This window comes from Trachypithecus francoisi, unplaced genomic scaffold (genome assembly GCF_009764315.1).
Source record: "Trachypithecus francoisi isolate TF-2019V2 unplaced genomic scaffold, Tfra_2.0 Lachesis_group1, whole genome shotgun sequence".
Classification (NCBI taxonomy): domain Eukaryota; kingdom Metazoa; phylum Chordata; class Mammalia; order Primates; family Cercopithecidae; genus Trachypithecus; species Trachypithecus francoisi.
Genome location: NW_022681454.1, coordinates 25,327,326 through 25,348,324, shown reverse-complemented (window position 1 = coordinate 25,348,324; position 20,999 = coordinate 25,327,326). Strand labels below are relative to the sequence as shown.

The following is a 20,999-nucleotide window of genomic DNA, read 5'->3' as shown; positions in this document are numbered from 1 at the left end:
TGTCCAGGTGAATGGCGTACTCGGGTTGGCCAGCCTGAGTTTTACGGCTCCTCAGATGATGGGAAGACAGTTCCCCTTGATTAACAGTCCATCAGATTTCCAAAGCGTTGGGAGGAAGAAAAGTCTCCGAGAGGAGAAAACGTGGCACAGAAAAGAGAATTAGATATTGGTGATGGTGCTACAGGAGTTCAGTGTCCAGAGAAATGCCCTCTAAGGAGAATAGTCATGGAAGGCTTCCTCAGGGAAGTGTGATATGAGTTGAGCCTCAAAGGGCAAACAGAACTTGGGCCTTGGGAGGAGACAATGTGGTGTTACAGCAAAGGGCATGGCTTGGGCAAAGACACAGAAGGAGTCCTTGCTCCTGAAAGATTTCCATCAATCTCTGGGTATATTCAAATGTCAATTTCCTCTCACTGTCTCATTTTGTGCTTAACTAGCGGTGGTATTGAGGCTGAAGAGAGCAGCACTGAAGGTTCTGTCTGCACTTAAAAGGCAAGATCAGTTGGGCATGGTGGCTCATGCCTGTAAGCCCAGAACTTTGGAAAGCTGAAGTGGGAGGATCACTTGAGATCAGAGTTTGAGACTAGCCTGGGCAACATTAACTATGTTAATCCCATCTCTACAAATACATATATGTGTGTGTATATATACGTATATATTAATACACACATACATATACATACGCACCCCTGCACACATACACACACACATATATATTTAAATATATAAATACATATATAAATATATATATTTAAATATATATAAATACATATATAAATATATATATTTAATATATATAAATACATATATAAATATATATATTTAAATTAGCTAGATATAGTGGATCTTACCTAGTCCCAGCTACTCAGGAGGCTGAGGTTGGAGGATCTCTTGAGCCCAGGAATTGGAGACTGCAGTGAGCTATGATCATGCCACTGTGGTCTAGCTTGGGTGACAGACCAAGACCTTGTCTCAAAAAAAGAAAATAAGACAGGATCACTTATTTCTCTTAGGTCACGAAATAAAAGGGAACCAGTCCCATAAAATTCTGGGCAAAATGAGAGGCTGTCCTCATTTCCCAATGCACAGAAGACCCTACACTCCTGGAAACCAATAACCATGTTGGGCACAGTCAAGTTCAATGTGAGCACTTCCCTTCCAGGGTCCTGCATCAGTGCCTTGGATGGTAGTCACATTTGTCCTCTAAGTGATCCCATCAATCTCAACCAAAAGCTACTTACCTCATTTCCCACTCACTCAGCTCGGGCTTGGTGAAGAGTCTCTATCCCCAGCTGTGAGGGTTCTGGGTAGTCTTGCAAAAGGAGAAGCTGATCCAGGCTTGTTGGTCCTGGCTTACATGCACTCACTCATTCACTGATTACTTATTGTGACTTTATCACATGTAAGGCACAGTGCTAAGCCTAGGTGCTGAAGAGACAATTCAACATTGTCTTTGCCCTTAATGAGCTGTTTACTGGGGAGACAGATGTGTAGTAGATAAAAAACACGTTTGCTACTGAAGATCCCCACCTATTTGGAGATAATTTTCCCTTCCTTGCCTCATTCATCTATTTTACCAAAGACTATTAATCACACATCTCATCTCTTTCTGCACCACAATCGCTGGCTCAGGCACAGACAAATATGAAGCAATCTGATTTAAAAAAAAAAAAGAGAGAGAGAGAGAACACCTTTATTGGGATTTTTCAAGCTTTAGCCTGCAGGCTCCATATTCTTTTCTTGTTTTTCGGGATGATTGGAGGATGTGACACGTAACGCTATGACTAGATATTTTTCAATTAAAATTCTGAATTTAGAGCATATAAAAACTTAACCATTTTTAAAATGTTGATTTTGCATCCAGCAATTTTGTTTAACTCACGTATTCATTTGAATAATTTGACAGTGGATATTCTTGGGGTTTGGGAGGAGGGATTTCTACACAGATAATTGTATTGCCTGCATATAAAAGGTCCCACCTCTTCTCTTCCAATTATTATGCGGCTTATTTATTTTCCAGCTTTGCCTTAGACAGGTACTCCAGTACTGAATAGTTGCCTGAGAGTGGGCATCCTTGTCTTGTTTCTGATTTTAATGCAAGTGATTCACAGGTTGCACAATTAATATAATGCAGTCATAAAAAAGAAAATCTTCAAAATGTATTAACTGAAACTTGTACATGTTTCTTATAACATTTTTATACCAATGGTAGCATACTACACACATTGTTTTGCACATTACTAAGCCTATACATATATGCTTACATACGGTTTGAATATCTGTGGATGAATACAAAAGAAACTGGAAACATAAGCAATTTCCAGGGAAGGGAACTGGGTAGGTGGAGTGTGTGTATGTGGCGGGTAGTGGGGGTTATACTTACCTCAAAGTATCACTTTAGCTGTATACTTTTTTGATATGTAATCATTTGAATGCTCTTCAGTTCAAAATATTTTCTGTTTCATTATGATTTCCCTTCTAACCCATCTGTTGTTTAGAGTGCATTTTTTAGTTTCCAAACTTTTGGAAGTTTGACATTCAGTTTAATTGCCATGTGAACAGAGAATGTGGACCTTATTATTTTATCTCTTTGAAAATATTGTGATCTAACATATGATCACTTCTTAAGCGTTCCACATGCTTCTGAAAATAATGTGTATTCTTTATTTAATGGATACAGCATTTTATATAGATTTTAAAGCATTTAATGTTTTTGTTTAAATTTAAATTCTAAATATTTTTGTCAGTTTTATATAACTTTTTTAAAGATCATTTAAAATTTTCCATTATAACAATTTTTTCCCATTTTTTCTAGTAATTTAGTCAGTTTTGCTTTCTATATTTTGAGGTTACATTGGTAAGGTCATATAAGTTTACTACTATACATTTTTAGAAAATCATTTCTTTTAATGTTCTATACCACCCCTTTGTTGCTATTACTTTTTTTTACATTAAACTCTATTTTGTCTGACTTAAGTAGTATAATCTCAGCCTTATTCTTGTTAGTATTTATATGATATTGTTTATCTTTTTCTCTACCTTTACTACAATTTTGCTATGTGGCTTTGACAATATGCCCCAGAATTTTAAAAACTTTAATCTGATAATCCCTACCTCTTTATCAATGAATTTATTCCATTTACATTTATTGTAATTACTGATCTACTTGAAGCAATTTCTACCATTTTATTTTGCACTTTCTATTTGCCATTTCTTTTCTTTGCTTCCTTTTTTCCTTCCATTTATTCTGCTGCATTGATAAAGTTTTCTATATTTACTCTTTTCCCTCTCTGTCAGTATGAAAGCTGTAGGCTTTATTTCTATTCCTTATTGTTACCTTTATAATTCACACAAAATAAATCTGAAGTCATTCCATATTTCTGTGCTCATTTAAATCATGAAAAGAAATATAAACACATTATAATTATCATCTTTCTTATGTTGTTATTGTCAACTAAGTTTTATCTCTTCTTTAAAAATTAATCATTTTTGGCCAGGCATGGTGGCTCATGCCTGTAATCCCAGCATTGTGGGAGGCTGAGTTGGGCAGATCACTTGAGGCCAGGAGTCCGAGACCAGGCTGGCCAACATAGTGAAACCCCGTCTCTACTAAAGATACAAAAATTAGCCAGTTGTGGTGGCACATGCCTGTAATCCCAGCTACTTGAGAGGCTGAGACAGGAGAATCCCTTGAACCCAGGAGGTAGAGGTGGCAGTGAGCTGAGATAGTGCCACTGCACTCCAGCCTGGGTGACAGAGTCAGATTCAAGAAAGAAAAAGAAAGAAAGAAAGAAAGAAAGAAAGAAGAAAGAAAGAAAGAAAGAAGGAAGGAAGGAGGAAGGAAGGAAGGAAGGAAGGAAGGAAGGAAGGAAGGAAGGAAGGAAGGGAGAGAGAGAAAGAAAGAGAGAGAAAAAGAAAGAAGAAAGAAAGAAAGAGAAATAAACTAATTTTTATACTTCATAATTAAGTTTACCAAACGGATGATCAAGTCCTCATTGTTTCTTGACTCCTATGCCTTCCTTTTCAGTTAATTTTTCTTCTTGTGGAAATATATACATTAATAATGTGTTAAATGAATGTCTGTGGGTAATATATGTCTTCTAATTTTTATGCACCAAAACATTTCTTAATTTAGCTGGAAATAAAATCTTAGGTTGTCATTTATTTTCCCTCATTACCTTGAACATATTTGTCTACAGTGAGAAGCATTACAGAGCGGTAACTGTGAACATTTGGAGTCAGATCAGCTCAGTTTGAGTCCCAGCTTCTCTACTTAATAGATGCGAGACCTTGGACAAGAACGATTAAACTTCCTTTTGGCTCAGTTTCCTCAACTGTAAAAAGGGGATAATAAGAATCCCATCTCACAGAATTGTTGTGAAGATTAAATTAGTTAATATGCATGAAGTACTTTGCATTATGCCTGGGACATAGTACCATTCAAGTGTTAGCTGTTGTCATTACTATCCCTGACTTCATTGTGGCTCATGAGAAAATTACCTTCAGTCTAACTGTGGTTCATTGTTAGATAATCTAATTCTTCTCTCCGATTGCCTTTAAGATTTTCTTTATTCGCTTAAAATACACTTTCAGCCTGAGAGTTTGGTCTTTCTACCATTCTGGAAAGTTCTTAACCATCATTCTTTTATTTTTTTTTTATTTACTCTCTTTCTCTGCAACTTCCATGTGCTGTAAGTTGTAGCCTCTCCAATTATTCTCCATCTTTCTCAATTGTTCTTACATAATTTTAAACTTTGGCTCTCTGTGCCATATTTTTGAGTGAACTCTCTGGTATCATCTTTCAATTCAATTATTTTTATGACTGTACCAAGTCTGAAATTTTCTCCAATCTATTAGACTTTTTAAAACTTCAGGAACTGTATTTTATATTTCCAAGATTAATAATTGTTTCTTTTCCATAGTCTTTTTTTTTTTTTAGATGGAGTTTCACTCTTGTTGCCCAGGCTGGAGTGCAATGACATGATATCAGCTCACCACAACCTCTGCCTCCTGGGTGCAAGCGACTGTCCTGCCTCAGCCTCCCGACTAGCTAGGATTACAGGCATGCACCTCCACACCGGCTAATTTTGTATTGTTAGTAGAGACGGGGTTTCTCCATGTTGGTCAGGCTGGTCTCCAACTACCGACCTCAGGTGATCCACCCGACTCAGCCTCCCAAAATGCTAGGATTACAGGCATGAGCCACCACACCTGGCCATATTCATTTTTTTTTAAAGTTCATTTCTTGGCTAACATGGTGAAACCCCACCTCTACTAAAAATACAAAAAAAAAAAAAAAAATTAGCCAGGTGTGGTGGTGGGCGCCTATAGTCCCAGCGACTTGGGAGGGTGAGGCAGAAGAATGGTGTGAACCTGGGAGGCGCAGCTTGCAGTGAGCCAAGATCGTGCCACTGCACTCCAGCCTGGGTGACAGAGTGAGACTCCTTCTCAAAACAAAAACAAAAACAAAAACAAAAAATTCGTTTCTATTTTTGTTTCACATTTTCTATTCTTATTTATTTCATCTCATTCCTTCACTTTCTGTTTTACATATCTGGAACACATTTATTTTTCAATTCTTTTTCAGATTGTTTTACTATTTTAGTTTCACTTGAAGCAAAAAAATCTATCAATATTGATTTATTAGCTATTATCCCTTGGAGATAGATTTCTTTTTATCTTTTGGACTTTTAGTTTTCAGGTTTACTTAAAGCTTTATCCTTTACTGTCTTCTCTGTTTTCCTCTTTTGCTGTCTATTCTTTTCTTATCTAGGAGTTTTGAGTTTCCTCTATCAGCCTGCCTGCTAATTGAACCTTATATTGATGATGGTAGCTCTTGCTTATTGGCAATGTGGGTGCCTCACTCAGTGAACAAGTGGCTTGGTTCAGGTCCTGCTTCTTGTTCTGTCTTGATCACTGTCCACCTAGTTCCTCAGCTTCACATAAGCTAAAACCCCAAGCAGTTGCTTGTAGGCACTTTTAGCAATCTCTTGTCCTAAGTGGAGAATATACCAGTCTTAGTTTCAGTCCTGAACCCTGTCTCACCTACAGCATATTCAGTTCCTGTTTCCTTGGAGCCAGATTAGCTTAGCTACACCCAGAAGCCAAAGTCTTGCCCACGAACTTCTGTATGTTTCTCTTCTGTTTCTGGTCTGCAAAACTATCTCATTTGTGAGCTCAGTTATACCCTTTTTACATGCTCCATTAAAAAATATTATCTATAGCTACTACGTTTATGGCAGAATGGGTGACACAAATGTGTATTTACACAAATGCTGTCTTGCATCAGAAGTGCTTTTCTGATTTTTTAACACAATGGACAATTATTTCTGTGTTACAATAAATTCCAGGATAAAAGAACCATATCCATGAACATTATTTGTGACCTAGGTCAACATTGTTTTCTTGTTCTGGTGAAGGCGGATACCAGGATGCTGTGAGTTGAAGAAGACTAAGAACTGGAGCCACCAAGAGGATGCCACTCTTGCAAAGATGGTTCCCCGGGAAAGAGAGGAAATAGATCATGGGAAGTTCTGTTTTGTTGAATCAGAGAGATTTTTAATATGTTTATAATCAGATAATAAAAAGCCAGAATAGGGAAAGCAGCTGGAAGGTGGCACAGATTAGTGATTAAGAATATAATCTTCTGAGTCAGCTAGACTTGGGTTTGAGGAGGAGCTCTGCCCTTCACTGTGTAACTTAACATTCCCATCTGTAAAGTGGGGACAGCAATGGGATCTACCTCATGGGGCACCAAGAGGATTAAATAAGAAACTGTATGTGATTAATTTAGCACAAACACTAACACTTAGTAAACATGTAAGAGCTCTTGACCACAGTTATAACTGCTGTAATTGGTTAATTTCATGTGTCAACTTCGCTTGGCCACAGTGCCCAGCTATTTGGGCAAACACCAGTCTGGACATTGCTGTGACAGTATTTTAAAGATGAGATGAGTATTTGAAACAGTAGATTTTGAGTAAAGCAGATGATTGTCTCTCATGTCAGTGGGCCTCCTCCAATTAGCTGAAGCCTTAAGAGGAAAAGACTCAGGTCCCTCAAGCAAGAGGATATTCTGTCTCCAGACTGCCTTCAGACTTGAGCTACAACATCAAGTCTTCCCAGGGTTTCCAGACTGCTGAGCTGCCCTGCAGAATTTAGACATGCCAGCCCCACAATCACATAAGCCAATTCCTTAAATTCTGTCTATCTATCTATCTATCTATCTATCTATCTATCTATCTATCCATCCATTCATCCATCTACCCATCTATCTACCTATTCATCTACCTACCTATCTATCATCTATCCATATATCTAATCTATCATCTTTCTTTTTTTTTTTTTTGAAATGAAAGGCCTCACATATTTATTACTGAACCCAGCCAACCAACGCATTCATAATAGATTCAGAGAGGAAAACATGTCGAACTCTCCAGAGAGTGGTGACATTTTCAGTTTGATATGGTAATGTGATGGTGACCTTCAGACAGCACAAATATGTGTGCCATCTCATGTGCAATTCCTTATAGACCCAGCTTGGTTCTTCTCCAATGTCTCCTGTTGGAGTTGTACCTGATTTTATTTCCAGTTTTCATCCGAACCCACTGGGGAATGGGACGATTTTGCTTTTGTTTCTTGGCCAGGAATCGCTTAATCCTGAAAGTCTTGTGAGAAGACACGGCGAGAAGCGGAGGCAAGAACACACCACGATGGCGGAGAAAGGAAAAGAGTAATCTATCATCTTTCTTATCTGTTTTGATATCATCTATCTTTCTTATTAATCTATCCATTCATCCATCTATCTAATCTATCTATCCATCTATCAATCATCTTTCTTATCTATCCATTTATCTATCTATCTATGATCTTTCTATCTTCTATCCAATCTATAAATCTATATGTCTTTTGTGTCTATCTGTTTTATCTATTTCTTATCTATGTATGTATCTATCATCTCTTATCTATCTATCTATCTACTTATCTATCTATCTATCTGTCTATCTATCATCTACCTATCCATCCATCCTATTGGCTTTGTTTCTGTGCAGAAGGCTAATTAACATTGGTGGTATAGGAGGGAGACATAAATAATAGTTGACTTTCCTGAGGAGGCACAGCATATGTGCCTTAGATAGGAAGAGGGGCTCCTTAGATAGATCTCTGGGATGGAGGGGAAATGAGGAGGCTTGGGGGTGCAGCGGGACTGCAGACATCTCCTCTGATGACTATTCTTTCCGGGATAAAGAAAGTGAGGTCACATCATGGCCTAAGGGGAGGCACCTTTTAAAGGACCGTGGGAAATCAGGGGCACTAGTGCTGAAAAGGGCCCCGGGGAGCACAGAGGTCCTGCTGAGGCTGAAGACCATGATCCACGATGTGCCCATCTGTAGGACCAGGAGGCCTGATGTGGGAGAGAACAGCAGGCTAAATACAGGGTTGGTCTCTACAGCAGAGGGAATCGTAAGCCTGTCAGCAAGTGAAGAACTAGCATTGGCAAGAGCGTGGAGGCCTCTCATCAGAGTTCTCAATACCTGCCTACTCCCTTGGCATCAAAGGAGAACTAGAACAAAGATTTCCACTGAGAGGGAATGGCTGTGTTTATCCTCAGCATACGCAAGATATTTCTCAGCTGTTTCTCTCACCCACAATCTGGGAAAGTTGTCTATAGGCTTCTTTTAGTAACGCACGAGCAGAGGTGTGGAGAGCCAGAGACCCTGAGGTTATGGAGCCAAGGAGAACCCAATCACACGAATCCAGCTCGAGCTGGAAGTCCTTGGAAGCGAAGGCCAGAGAGGTCTCATCAGCAAGATCCAGGCCTTGGGAATCCCAAGTCCATAGAATCAGAAATCATAGTTCCAATCCCTGGGCTTGAATCTGAAGGGTTATGAGGTAAAAACTGCCTGGAGACAGCAGTCGAGACAGCAGTCCCTGGAAGGAGTGTGTGGGGTGGCACTCCAGCCTCTCTGAAGCAGATCCCAGCAGGAAACAGCTGTCTGAGAGAGTCCCTGCTCTCTGACTGTGACCACCCTCCTCCACGCTCTGAGCCGGCTTATCTCCTGGGCTGAACACCAGGCCTGTGTCCTCTCATTCGGAGTTGTCTTCATTCATCCTTGTTCTGGAGAGGCCTTGGAGCTTAGCTGGTGAGTGTCTGAGCCTGTGTGATCTGCATCTGTGCTGAGTGCCCCTCCAACTGTGAGGGGTGGTGGTGTGGGGTACAGGACACCTCCCCTCTGGCTGGCCTGGCTGCTGGCAGCTGATGGCCACCCAAAGCAGCAGAGAGGTGCTGGAATCTGCAGCTAAGACCCTTACTTTAAGGATTATAAATGAGTCCCAGATTACTTCTTTGAGATCAAGCTCTGAAAGATTGGTTGATACGCAAATACAGCAAAATGGTGAAACACTTTTCTACACAGGTTAACATAAATGTGAATTCTGGCCCTTCCTGTCTCATCATATCTGACAATCTTGAGCAAGTTCGTGTTCACAATTGCTATTCACTGCATTTAGACTCAATGTAGAAGTTGTGAGTTACAGGTTGTGTCTAAGGGACTGTTTTTTTGGCCAAGTCTGGGGCTAGGCTTAGGGCTAGTAGCCCAGGGATTGGTTTGCATGTTCATTTGCTTAAAGGCAGTTGCTTTGTTTTTATGTTTTGTTTTGTTCTGTTTTTGAGACAGAGTCTCACTCTGTTGCCCAGGCTGGAGCACAGTAGCAAGATCTTGGCTCACTGCAAACTCTGCCTCCCAGATTCAAGCAATTCTTCTGCTTCAGCCTCCCAAGCAGCTAGGATTACAGGCGCCCAGCACCACACCCGACTAATTTTTGTATTTTTAGTAGAGATAGGGTTTCACCATGTTGGTCAGGCTGGTCTCAAACTCTTGACCTCAAGTGTTCCTCCCGCCTCAGCCTCCCAAAGTGCTAGGATTATAGGCGTGAGCCACACCGCCCAGCTGCAGTTGCTTTTATGAGACTAGAGGGAAGGGAACAGTTTTATGCACAGGTATCTTTATGCACAGGTATGTGAAGAAAGAAAGAACAGTGCATGTATTCGTTAGGATCTTTTGAGTTGCAAAAAAGCAAAAGCCAATTGAGGTGAGTTTTAGCAAATATTGAGAGCAATTGTATGGATTCCCTGAAGCACAAGGTCAGGGATGCAGCAAAACCTTAGGAATGACCTAGAATCAGGGCCTGGATGGAGGCTGCCAAGACTCTGTCTCTTCCTTGCTGCTCCCTGTCCATCTGCTCTATTCTCTGTTCTATGCAAGCCAGCTTTCCTTATGCCTCAGGCCACAGGGTGAAAGGTAGAGGCCAACCAATAACTCTTGGGTTTTCTTATTATAGGTTTAGTCCATAAGCTCCAGCTTAGAAACATAAGTGAAAAGAAGAGAGTGTCTTTCTCCCCAGGTTCTGGGAATCTGTCCTCCTGCATGGGTCCCATGTCACTTCTTGGCCAGTCTTCATTGTCACGGAGAGAAAGTACTTTGACTGGCCAGGCCTGGTTTCTCCCAGATCACAGGGTTTCTTAACAGAGGAAATAACATGCAGAAGCTTGTTGAAGAGAGAAAGATAAAACAGAGATGCCACAGCACACTGCAGGGCGATTTCCTTCACTGGTCCTCCCACCCCCACTGGCTTAGCCCAGGTCTGATACTCCAGAGCTCAAGACACCCAAAGGACAGCATCACACAGAGGAGCAGTTTTCCCAGACAGCCCTGGGCAGTGGTGAAATGTCTCAAGGAGGAAACCAGAGTTGAAGAATATAAGTGAGCCTGTCCTTGAACTTATGTGAGACATTACCATGGGACCCCAGACAAAACCGCAGGGACCCTGGGTGAAGCTGAACCCCTGTGTATCACAGTCAAGCCATTAACATCACTAGATGTCACTTTTTATCCACAAAGTCATCATACTTAGGGACACTAGGTTACTGTATAGGTGAGTGATCCCTTATGAGCCATCTAAGTGTTTTCTAAATTTTTACCATAACAAATAACTCTGCAGCCAGTATTAGCTTACAGTTAGATCTTGACTTATTACCATTCGCGAAAGATGAAAGTGAGAAAACCCAAAACAAAAACAAAAACAAACAATAGATAATAAAGCTTCTGGGTAATGAAGCAAGTCTTAGCCAGAAATCTTTTGGTTGCAAGCAACAGAAACTCAAGTCAAGCCAATTTAAACAAAGGGGATATTTACTGATTCCAGAAACTAGGAGTTCATGGAATGGAATTGTTCTCCAGCATGACTGGACACAGGAACTCAGTAATATTCTCTCTCTGTGCCTGTTTCTCAGTTGTGCTATTCTTGGGATGTTAGGCTTATTCCTATTGCAAGAGATGAGCTTCCCTGTGGATTTAGGGGTTGTGGAGAGGAGGGTATGAGTATGATCACAGACAGGTTCTAGTTTACATCATTCACTCTCAATAAAAAGCAAGCTTCTCTCTTCTAGTGCCAGACTCTTCTCCTAGAAGAATCTGATTGCTCTTACTAGAGTGGCATTCCCGATCCATGTGCTCATCACTGCAGCTCAGGGGCGCCTACCCTCTGGCCAGAGTTAGGGGATCCTAACAGACTCATGTGGAATGGAAGAGGGTCAGTTCTGAAACAAAAGAAGGGAGCTGTTACCAAATAAGGTTAGTAAGAGCTCTTGGCAGTTCAAAAGAAAAGACATGCAAGAGTCAAGTTCCTATGCTGGCCAACAGTGTGTCCTGTTGCAAGGGGTTCTGTGCCAGAACAAACAGGAAGTTTTCTCCCGAAAAACAGAAATGAAACCCATTTCTGTACATCGTGGCACACAGTATAAACCACACTAAGGTGTGGCCTCTGGGAGGTGTTTATGGGGATGTCTTTTTGTCTCGTGGTCAGAATAAATACAATGAAGGACCCATCCCTTCTTTGAAAGATGGCATAATTTTGATGGGAACATCATTTTCCTCCCAAAACCTTTTGGTGGCTGCCAATCCTTTTCAAAATTGAAATCTAACTTCATTATGTGCAATTGCATCATGATGCTGAGGAAAGAGCTTGCTTTGGGTCAGACGAACCAGTCTGGACTGTTGCTGTGTGACCAGAGGCAAGCTACCTTGAACTTCCAGAGAGAAGCTTGGCAGCATGGTATCATGTCAGAGTCCTGGCCCCTGAAGTCACTCTGTCTTCACCACTTCCCAGCCACCTGCCCTTGAGCACGTTTCTTAATGGTTCTGTGCCTTAATTTCCTCATGCATAAAATAGGGATGATGATAACAACCTTCAGAAGGTTGTTTAGTGGAATAAATAAGACAACGAATGTCAAATGCTTGGAACAGTGTTTGGCACATAGTAAGTTCTCAATAAAATGTTAGCTGTTGTTATTATTGCTACTATCTTTGACTGCTCAATATCTAGTAGAGTACCTGATCCAGAAAAAAAATATGGTGAATGAACCAATGGACTGAACCCTTTGTGACCTAATTTTCCTAATCTATAAAATGTGACTATTACTCATCAAACATGCTGTTGTAATGATTAAGTGAGATAGTGTATGGAAAGCCTCTAGCCTGTTTTAATAATAGGTAGGTTCTGTTGGTTCCTTTCTGTTTTCTCCATTCCCCTATCCCCAAAATTCAAAGTCCTCCATCATTTTTCATGCCAAGCCTCTCTGAGTTGCGAAGTGCCAAAACCTAACTCAAGTAGGCTCAAGAAATAGAGAAGTCCTAGATCTAGCTGAATCCAGAGACTCAGATGACATCATCGGGACTTGATCTCCTTGCAACTCTTTCTTTTGAGCATGGTTGACTTCAAGGAGTTGACTTTACCCTGAGCAGATCTGTCTATGTGGTGGCCTCCAGTAGTTCCAGATTGTCACCAGGTCTCTTAACCTCTCTGCACCTCAGTGTTCTCATCTGTAAAAAGGGAGATAATAATAGCACCTATAGTAAGCCTTTGATACATATTATTCTCATTGCTGTTGTTATTCTTTAGCAATTCCAGAGAAAAAAGGAACTGCTACTTCTACTTCTGGAAAATTCCAAAAATTGTGTCTCATTGGATCAATGCAGGCCTCCTGTCCATCCCTGAGGCAATCAGCATGATTGAGGGGATAGACTAATAAGACTGATGGGGCCCGGAATATGCCCCTCCCCTGGGTCTGGGGCCAGATGTGGGGTCAGCCTTCCTCCCACTTGGACTAAGAACTGGAGAGGGTGCTCTCTCTAAGAAAAACCAAGATACTACTAGTAACGGGGGAAAAATATGGGCCGTGCCCAGGAGGGAACAGTCCCAGTGGCTAACCCCCTGGCTCCTGAGTTGAAGTTGATGACTGTGTCCCCCACTGCTGCCCACAACAGGCTGTGGAAACTTAAGCAAATTACTTATCCTCTCAAAGCCTCAGTTTCCCCACTTAGAGAAATGGGATGCTATTTCTTCACAAGTGTTTGTTTTTAGGATTTTTATTATAGAAATTTTCAAGCACATTCATCAGAACAGTCAATAGTAAAATGAATCCAGGTAAGCATCACCCAGCTTCAATAATTATTGCCACAGCTGATCTCTGATCTGTGTCTCTCCTTCTCCCCACACCCTACTCTGACAATATTCTGAAGCAAATGTCAGATGATATCATTTTGTTCGTAAACATTTCAGTATGTATGCAAAATATAATTGCTCTTTTTTCTTAAATGTAACCTTTACTATCACACCTAAAACATTAACAATAGTTCCTTAATATTCAAAAATGTGGAGTTTGAATCTTCCTTTTTTTTTCATAAATCGTTTTTCACTCTTGATTTATTTGAGTCAGGACTGACGTAAGGCCTATTACATTCCATTTGGTTGATATGCCTCTTGAGTTTCATTTAATCTCTAGGTTCCAACAGTTATCAATAAGTCAATTTTTTTTTTTTTTTTGACACAGGGTCTCCCTCTGTTGCCGAGGCTGGAGTGCAATGGCATGATCTCGGCTCACTGCAACTTCCGCCTCCCAGGTTTAAGTGATTCTCCTGCCTCACCCTCCTGAGTAGCAGGGATTACAGGTGCTTGCCACCACGCCTGACTAATTTTTGTATTTTTTGTAGACAGGGTTTCACCATTTGGCCAGGCTGGTCTCGAACTCCTGACCTCAGGTGACCCACTCCCTCAGCCTCCCAAAGTGCTGGGATTACAAGTGTGAGCAACCATGCCTGACCCAATAGGTCATTCTTACTTCATCTGTATCTACTCCCTACACCTCACTTCCTGTCCCCTACTTCTGAAATATTTTGAAACAAATTCTAGACACCAATTTTTTTTTTCTTTTTTTTGAGACAGAGTCTCACTCTGTCGCTCAGGCTGGAGTGTAGTGGTGCGATCTCAGCTCACTGCAATCTCTGTCTCCTGGGTTCAAGCGATTCTCCTGTCTCAGTCTCCCAAGTAGCTGGGATTATAAGCATGAGCACCATGTCCAGCTAATTTTTTTTTATAGAGATGGGGTTTCACCATGTTGGCCAGGCTGGTCTTGAACTCCTGATCTCAGATGATCCACCCACCTCGGCCTCCCAAATTGCCGGAATAATAGGCGTGAGCCACCACACCTGGCCCAGACACCAAAATCTTAAGTCTCATCTCTAAATATTTCTGTTTGTACTTCTAACACCCTCGCTCTCTCTCACATTAGAACAAAACCGCTATTCAATTAATACACCGTAATGATAATAATCATACTTGGATATCCATTGTTCAAATTTCCCCAGTTATTATCACTGTTTAGAAGTGATATAATTCACAGTGAAGTTGCAGCTTGTTAAAATCAAGATCCAAACAAGCCCATGCTTTTGGTTTATTTTTCTACTAAACCTCTTTTAATTTCTAGGTTCCTTGCCTTTTCTTTTCTTTTGTTTCTTCTATTTTATTTTTTGAAAAAACTAGATCATTATCCATGTAGAATTTCCTCATTTGGAATTTTGCTGATTGCATTACCCTGGTGCCATTTACCATGGGGCGGGAAGCATGTAGTGTCACACAGCCCTGGGGGGATTCAGGCTCTGGAACTAACTTGCTGAGTAACAGAAGGCAAATTCCTTAATTTTTCCAAATCTCAGTTTTTTCATCCTAAAAGAGGGTAATGATAATGGTACCTCCTAAGCTATAGGGAAGATTAACTGAGTAAGGTATATAAAGAATTGAGTACAATGGTGAATGAGAAATTAATATTTTTTCTTAAAAAAGCTATTGGTAGAAATAACCATAGAGTCCCTTGATAGATGAATGGATAAGCAAAATGTGGAATATCCATACAATGGAAAATTATTCAGCCCCAAAAAGGAAGAAAATGTTGACATAGTCTACGTAGGTGATCCTTGCATCTATTATGCTAAGTGAAATAGGACAGTCATGAAAGGACTAATATTGACTGACTCCTTCTATATGAGATACCTAGAGTAGACGAATTCATAGAGACTGCCAGTTGCAATGGCTCATACCTGTAATCCCAGTACTTTGGGAGGCTGAGGCAGGAGGATCACCTGAGGTCAAGAGTTCGAAACCAACCTGGCCAACATGGTGACATCTCTACTAAAACTACAAAAATTAGCCAGGTGTGGTGGTGGGTGCCTGTAATCCTAGTTACTTAGGAGGCTGAGGCTGGAGAATAGCTTGAACCCAGGAGGCAGAAGTGGTGGTGAGCTGAGATTGCACCATTGTACTCCAGCCTGGGTGACAAGAGCGAAACTCTGTCTCAAAAAAATTCATAGAGACCGAAAGTAGGATGGCGGTTCCCAGAAGCTTATGGGGAGAGGTGAATGAGGAATTATTGTTTAATGAGTACAGACTTTCAGCCGGGGAAGACAAAAAAACTTTGGAGTTAGATGGTGGTGATGGTTGCCCAGCAATGTAAATGTAATGAATGCCACAAAACTGTACATTTAAAAATACAAACATGATACATTGTATGGCATGTATATTTTACCACAATAGGCAAAACAGCTGTTAAATAAGTTAATGTTGTATCGGACTGTGGCCTCCAGCTGCTCCCCGGCCCCTCATTTCATACCTCTTGGAGATGGCTGGCACAATTCCAGGGACGGGCTGTTATCATGAAAGAAACTGAATTAAACTTACCTGAAATCTTGACCTCTGTCCTTGAATCCACAAATGTTCATTAAGCTCCAGCTCTGAGCTCCACCCGGCCATAGGCCACGACTCGGGTGTAAGGGAAGAGGGGAGGATGCAGAGGTCTAATACCCAGTGCAGGGTTTCAGAGGCCTTCGAACTCTCATCAGATTGAGGAATGTGCCATAACAACACAGGCGACACAAGACAAGCATCTCCCCGTCAGTGGTAAAAGAAAGCAAGACTTGCGGGCCTCCAATCCTTCCTCAGAAAGACATTGACCTCAAAAGATGGTGGACATGCCCACTGCCCTCACTTCCCAGAGGCCTGGGAGATACCCTACCAGTGACCATCTGACCACATGGGCAACCGTGGGGCCAATCAGATTCTCTGAGAATTTCAGCAGAGCATCCCAGAGGAGGAAGGTCAGGGGTGACCTGGAAATGGAAAATCACATAGACTCAGGCTGGGGCGGGCTGGTTCTGTTGAGGGAAACAACAATGAGGATGCCACAGAGAGGGTAGGTCTTCCTGGGGAATCTGCAGCACGAAGCAGACACTCAGAAAGGGGACAAGAGACACATGGTCAGGTGCTAGGGAGAGGCTGTTCCTCTCCAGCTTCCAGCCCCAGGTGCAGTCCTTCCCCAGGCCTGTGCATTCCTGCTATCCATTTCTCCAAGTGTCTCCTGTGCATTCCCTACAGGCTCCCCTTAGAGCAGGCTGCAGGAATGGAGGCACAGTCTGGGTCCCCTGGAAGGTGCCGCTGAGAGCATTAGGCTGCTCCATGTTGACCAAAGACTGCCCTTGGGATAGACACCCATGGAAAGGAGAGGGAGGAGGCAGGAGTCGGGGGAGAGAGCAGCTGAGCTGCGACCAGGGCCACAGCCTTGGCCAACCCATGTGTGTTAATCTGCAATAACAAAGGACCGCAGTCTGAGGGGCTTCACACAGAAATTTATTTCCTCACAATTTTGGAGGCTGGAAGTCTGAGATCAGGTGTTGACTGGTCTGGTTTCTTCTTTTCTCTTTTTTTTTTTCAGACAAAGTCTCACTCTGTCGCCCAGGCTGGAGTGCAGTGGTGGGAGCTCAGCTCACTGCAACCTCTGCCTCCTGGGTCCAAGCGATTCTTGTGCCTCAGCCTCCTGAGTGGCTGGGATTACAGGTGAGTGCCACCAGGCCTGGCTAATTTTTGTATTTTTAGTAGAGACAGGGTTTCACCATGTTGGCCAGGCTGGTATTGAATTCCTGACCTCAAGTGATCAATCTGTCTGCCTCAGTCTCCCAAAGTGTTGAGATTATAAGAGTGAGTCACCTCACCGAGCTGGACTGGTTTCTTCTGAGGCCTCTCTCCTTGGCTTTAGGCAACTGTCTTCTCCCTGTGTCTCCCTCTGGTCTTCCCTCCATGTGTCTGTGTCTTAATTTCCTCTTCTTTTTTTTATTTCGCTCTTGTTGCCCAGGCTGGAGTGCAATGGCGAGATCTCAGCTCACCACAACCTCCTGGGTTCAAGTGAGTCTCCTGCCTCAGCCTCCCGAGTAGCTGGGATTACAGGCATGCGCCACCACGCCTGGCTAATTTTGTATTTTTAGTAGAGACGGGGTTTCTCCATGTTGGCCAGGCTGGTCTCAAACTCTCGACCTCAGGTGATCCCTCCGCCTCAGCCTCCCAAAGTGTTGGGATTACAGGCGTGAGCCACTGCACCCGGCCAATTTCCTCTTTTTATAGACACCTGTCATATTGGATTATGGCCCAACCTCATGTTATCTTAATTAATCTTTAAAGGTCTTGTCTCTGAACAGGGACTCATGTTGAGGTTCTGGGGTTTAAACTTCCACCTATCAGTTGTGGAGTTGGAGGCGCCAGTAGAGAGCACAGTTGAACTGACACCATGGGAAGCTCTGGAGTCAGAACGGCCCTTCAAAATCATCCCAATCAGGCCAAAAAGATCAGGTCTGTAAGGATCAGTCACTGGATGTGGAACTTTCTGGGAATAGCATGACCTTGGGCGAGGATACACTCTGCAGCCGAGTCTGTCCCTAAGGGCTCTTGAGAGCTGAAGGCTGTCTGTGGTCAGCTCCCCCAGCAGCTGGGGCATCGGATCCCGAATCAAAGAGGGCGGTGCTTTCAGGATCCAGAGGGCGGTGCTTTCAGGATCCACCACCAGTGGGTTCTGGGTCTTGCAGCTGAACGAACCTGAAGGCGGGACTGTCCAGGGGGTGAAGTGAAACAGTGATTCGCAGCTCCCTGAGGGTGAGACTGTGTGCTGGTCACCGTATCCTCCATCCATGACAGACACTTCATCCACCTCCACCCTGTTGCATCCTTTCTTCCTGAAAAGGAGATGTCTGCTGGGTGGGGTCTAAGACAACTCGTGATCTGGTGACAATAGGGATGGATGTGACTGGTGCTGTCACCGCCCCCCCCAACCCCCTGCTCACATAGCAAAGTGAGCTGAGGCTGCTTTCTCGCATAATGAGGGAAAACCCAAGGCAACTGCAGAGAGGAGGCGGGGAATAAACCAGGGCTGGCAACTGCTGGCCCCCAGACTCCTTGTTAAGTGAAAAGAATAAAGCCCTTTTTATTGAACACACTGTGTAGTGGGTTGAATGGTGGGCATGTCGTGTCCCCCCCACCGCCCCTGGCCCCGGCCGCGCCCCCGCAACAGAAAGTCCTTCCCCTGAGACTTGCAAATGTGACCTTATTTGGAAAAAGAGTCTTTGCAAATGTAGTTAAGTAAAGGAGATAAAAATAATCCTGGGTTAGAGTGGGCCCTGAGTCCAATGACAAGCGTTCTTATAGAGACTTGTCCTCTGGAAGAAGAGCAGAAAGACACAGAGGAAAGGTAATGTGAAGACAGAGGTGGATATGGAAGTGACTCACCTAGAAGTCAAAGAATTCCAAGAATTGGCGGGGCGTGGAGGCTCACGCTTGTAATCCCAGCACTTTGGGAGGCTGAGGCAGGAGTTCGAGACCCGGATCACCCGAGGTCAGGAGTTCGAGACCAGCCTGACCAACATGGAGAAACCCCATCTCTACTAAAAATAAAAAATTAGCCAGGTGTGGTGGTGCATGCCTGTAATCCCAGCTACTCGGGAGGCTGAGGCAGGAGAATCACTTGAACCCGGAAGGCAGAGGTTGTGGTGAGTCGAGACTGCACCATTGCACTCCAGCCTGGGCAACAAGAGGGAAACTCTGTCTCAAAAACAAAAAGAATCCCCCAAATCTAGGAGATGAGCATGAAGCAATTCTCCATCGGAGCCTCCAGAAAGAACCAACCCTGCTGACGCCTTCATTTCAAACTTCTAGCCTCTGGAAGTGTGAGGGAATAAATTTCTGTTGTTTTAAGTCACCAAGTTTGTGGCACCTTGTCAAGACAGCCACAGAAAACTATTGCATGCTGTATTGTTAGGTTATTTTCTGCTTGCAACCCAAATCGTAATTATTGTAACTTAGCAGCACCCAACATACAATAAAATTAAATGAATGAATGGTCTGGGCACAGGGGCTCATTCCTGTAATCTTAGCACTTTGGGAGGCCAAGGCAGGCGGATCACTTGAGGCCAGTAGTTTAAGAACATCCTGGGCCGGGCGCGGTGGCTCAAGCCTGTAATCCCAGCACTTTGGGAGGCCGAGACGGGCGGATCACGAGGTCAGGAGATCGAGACCATCCTGGCTAACACGGTGAAACCCCGTCTCTACTAAAAATACAAAAACTAGCCGGGCGAAGTGGCGGGCGCCTGTAGTCCCAGCTACTCGGGAGGCTGAGCCAGGAGAATGGCGTAAACCCGGGAGGTGGAGCTTGCAGTGAGCTGAGATCCGGCCACTGCACTCCAGCCCCGGCGACAGAGTGAGACTCTGCCTCAAAAAAAAAAAAAAAAAAGAACATCCTGGGCAGACTAAGTGCGGTGGCTCTTGCCTGTAATCCCAGCACTTTGGGAGGCTGGTGGATCACCTGAGGTCAGGAGTTCAAGACCAGCCTGGGCAACACGGTGAAACCACGTCTCTATTAAAAACACAAAAATTAGCCAGGCGTGGTGGTGCACACCTGTAATCTCAGCTATTTTGGAGGCTGAGGCAGGAGTATCACTGGAAACCGGGAGGCAGAGATTGCAGTGAGCTGAGATTGCACCACTGCACTCCAGCCTGGGCAACAGAGCGAGACTCAGTCTCAAGAAAAAAGAAAAAGAACAAATGTACTTATTTGTGTTTACCTGATAGGACATACTTAAATACGCATAATTTTATTTGATTTCTTAGTGGGATAGTAGAAAAGACTGTGGAGAGCACTCTCCTGCACTGAGCAGGCTGATGTGCTCGCACAGCTGGGGAGGAGGGTGATCTAGACAGGAGGGATGACACAGGCAAAGATATGAAATTGGGAGAATGCAAGGCATGTTGAGGGTTTGAGGATTCGGGGGCCTACATGTAGATCAGCCTGGGGGTATAGGGTGCGTGTGGGAGGCAGAGGGAAGCCAAGCAGGAAAGGCAGCCTGGGGCCAGTGTGGAGGACACTAAAGCCATTCCAGACATGGCACTGGCCTTTTTCCTGAAAGTAATGGGCTGTCATGGCAGGTTTTTCACCCAGAAGCAACATGATAGAAATGGTGCTTTAGAAAAATGAGTCTGCTCTCATTAGCATTGATTCTAGTCCTGCTGAGACAACAAGGCATAGATAAATGGTCCACATCCATCCTTAAAAGTGCACAGCAATTGTCCAAATGAACCACGCTCTACACTGGCTGAGCTTTCAATTACAAAATGCAATCAGTTACAATGACACAATGGGGCATTACAGTAATCCGTCACTGAAATCATATAGAGCTGCCAACTCTGTGAGCTGCCACCAAGATCTTGGCCCTTTGAGCCTGCCTCTCCCGCCAACCAACTCTGCCTTTAGGCAAGGATTCCCAGCATCCCCCTGGGTAATTCCAGACCTGGAG

The 20,999-nt window shown here is 43.2% G+C and overlaps 1 protein-coding gene across 1 annotated transcript in view; it reads right to left on the bottom strand.

Annotated features, from left to right (window-relative positions):
- Positions 1–7,334: 7,334 nt before the first annotated feature.
- LOC117086272 overlaps positions 7,335–20,999 on the bottom strand; it is a 28,606-nt gene continuing 14,941 nt past the window's right edge. Inside the window, exon 3 of the mRNA XM_033215951.1 lies at positions 7,335–7,753. Within this exon, the coding sequence (XP_033071842.1) occupies positions 7,527–7,753 (227 nt within the window). The 3' untranslated portion in view covers positions 7,335–7,526. The remainder of the gene's footprint in view (positions 7,754–20,999) is intronic.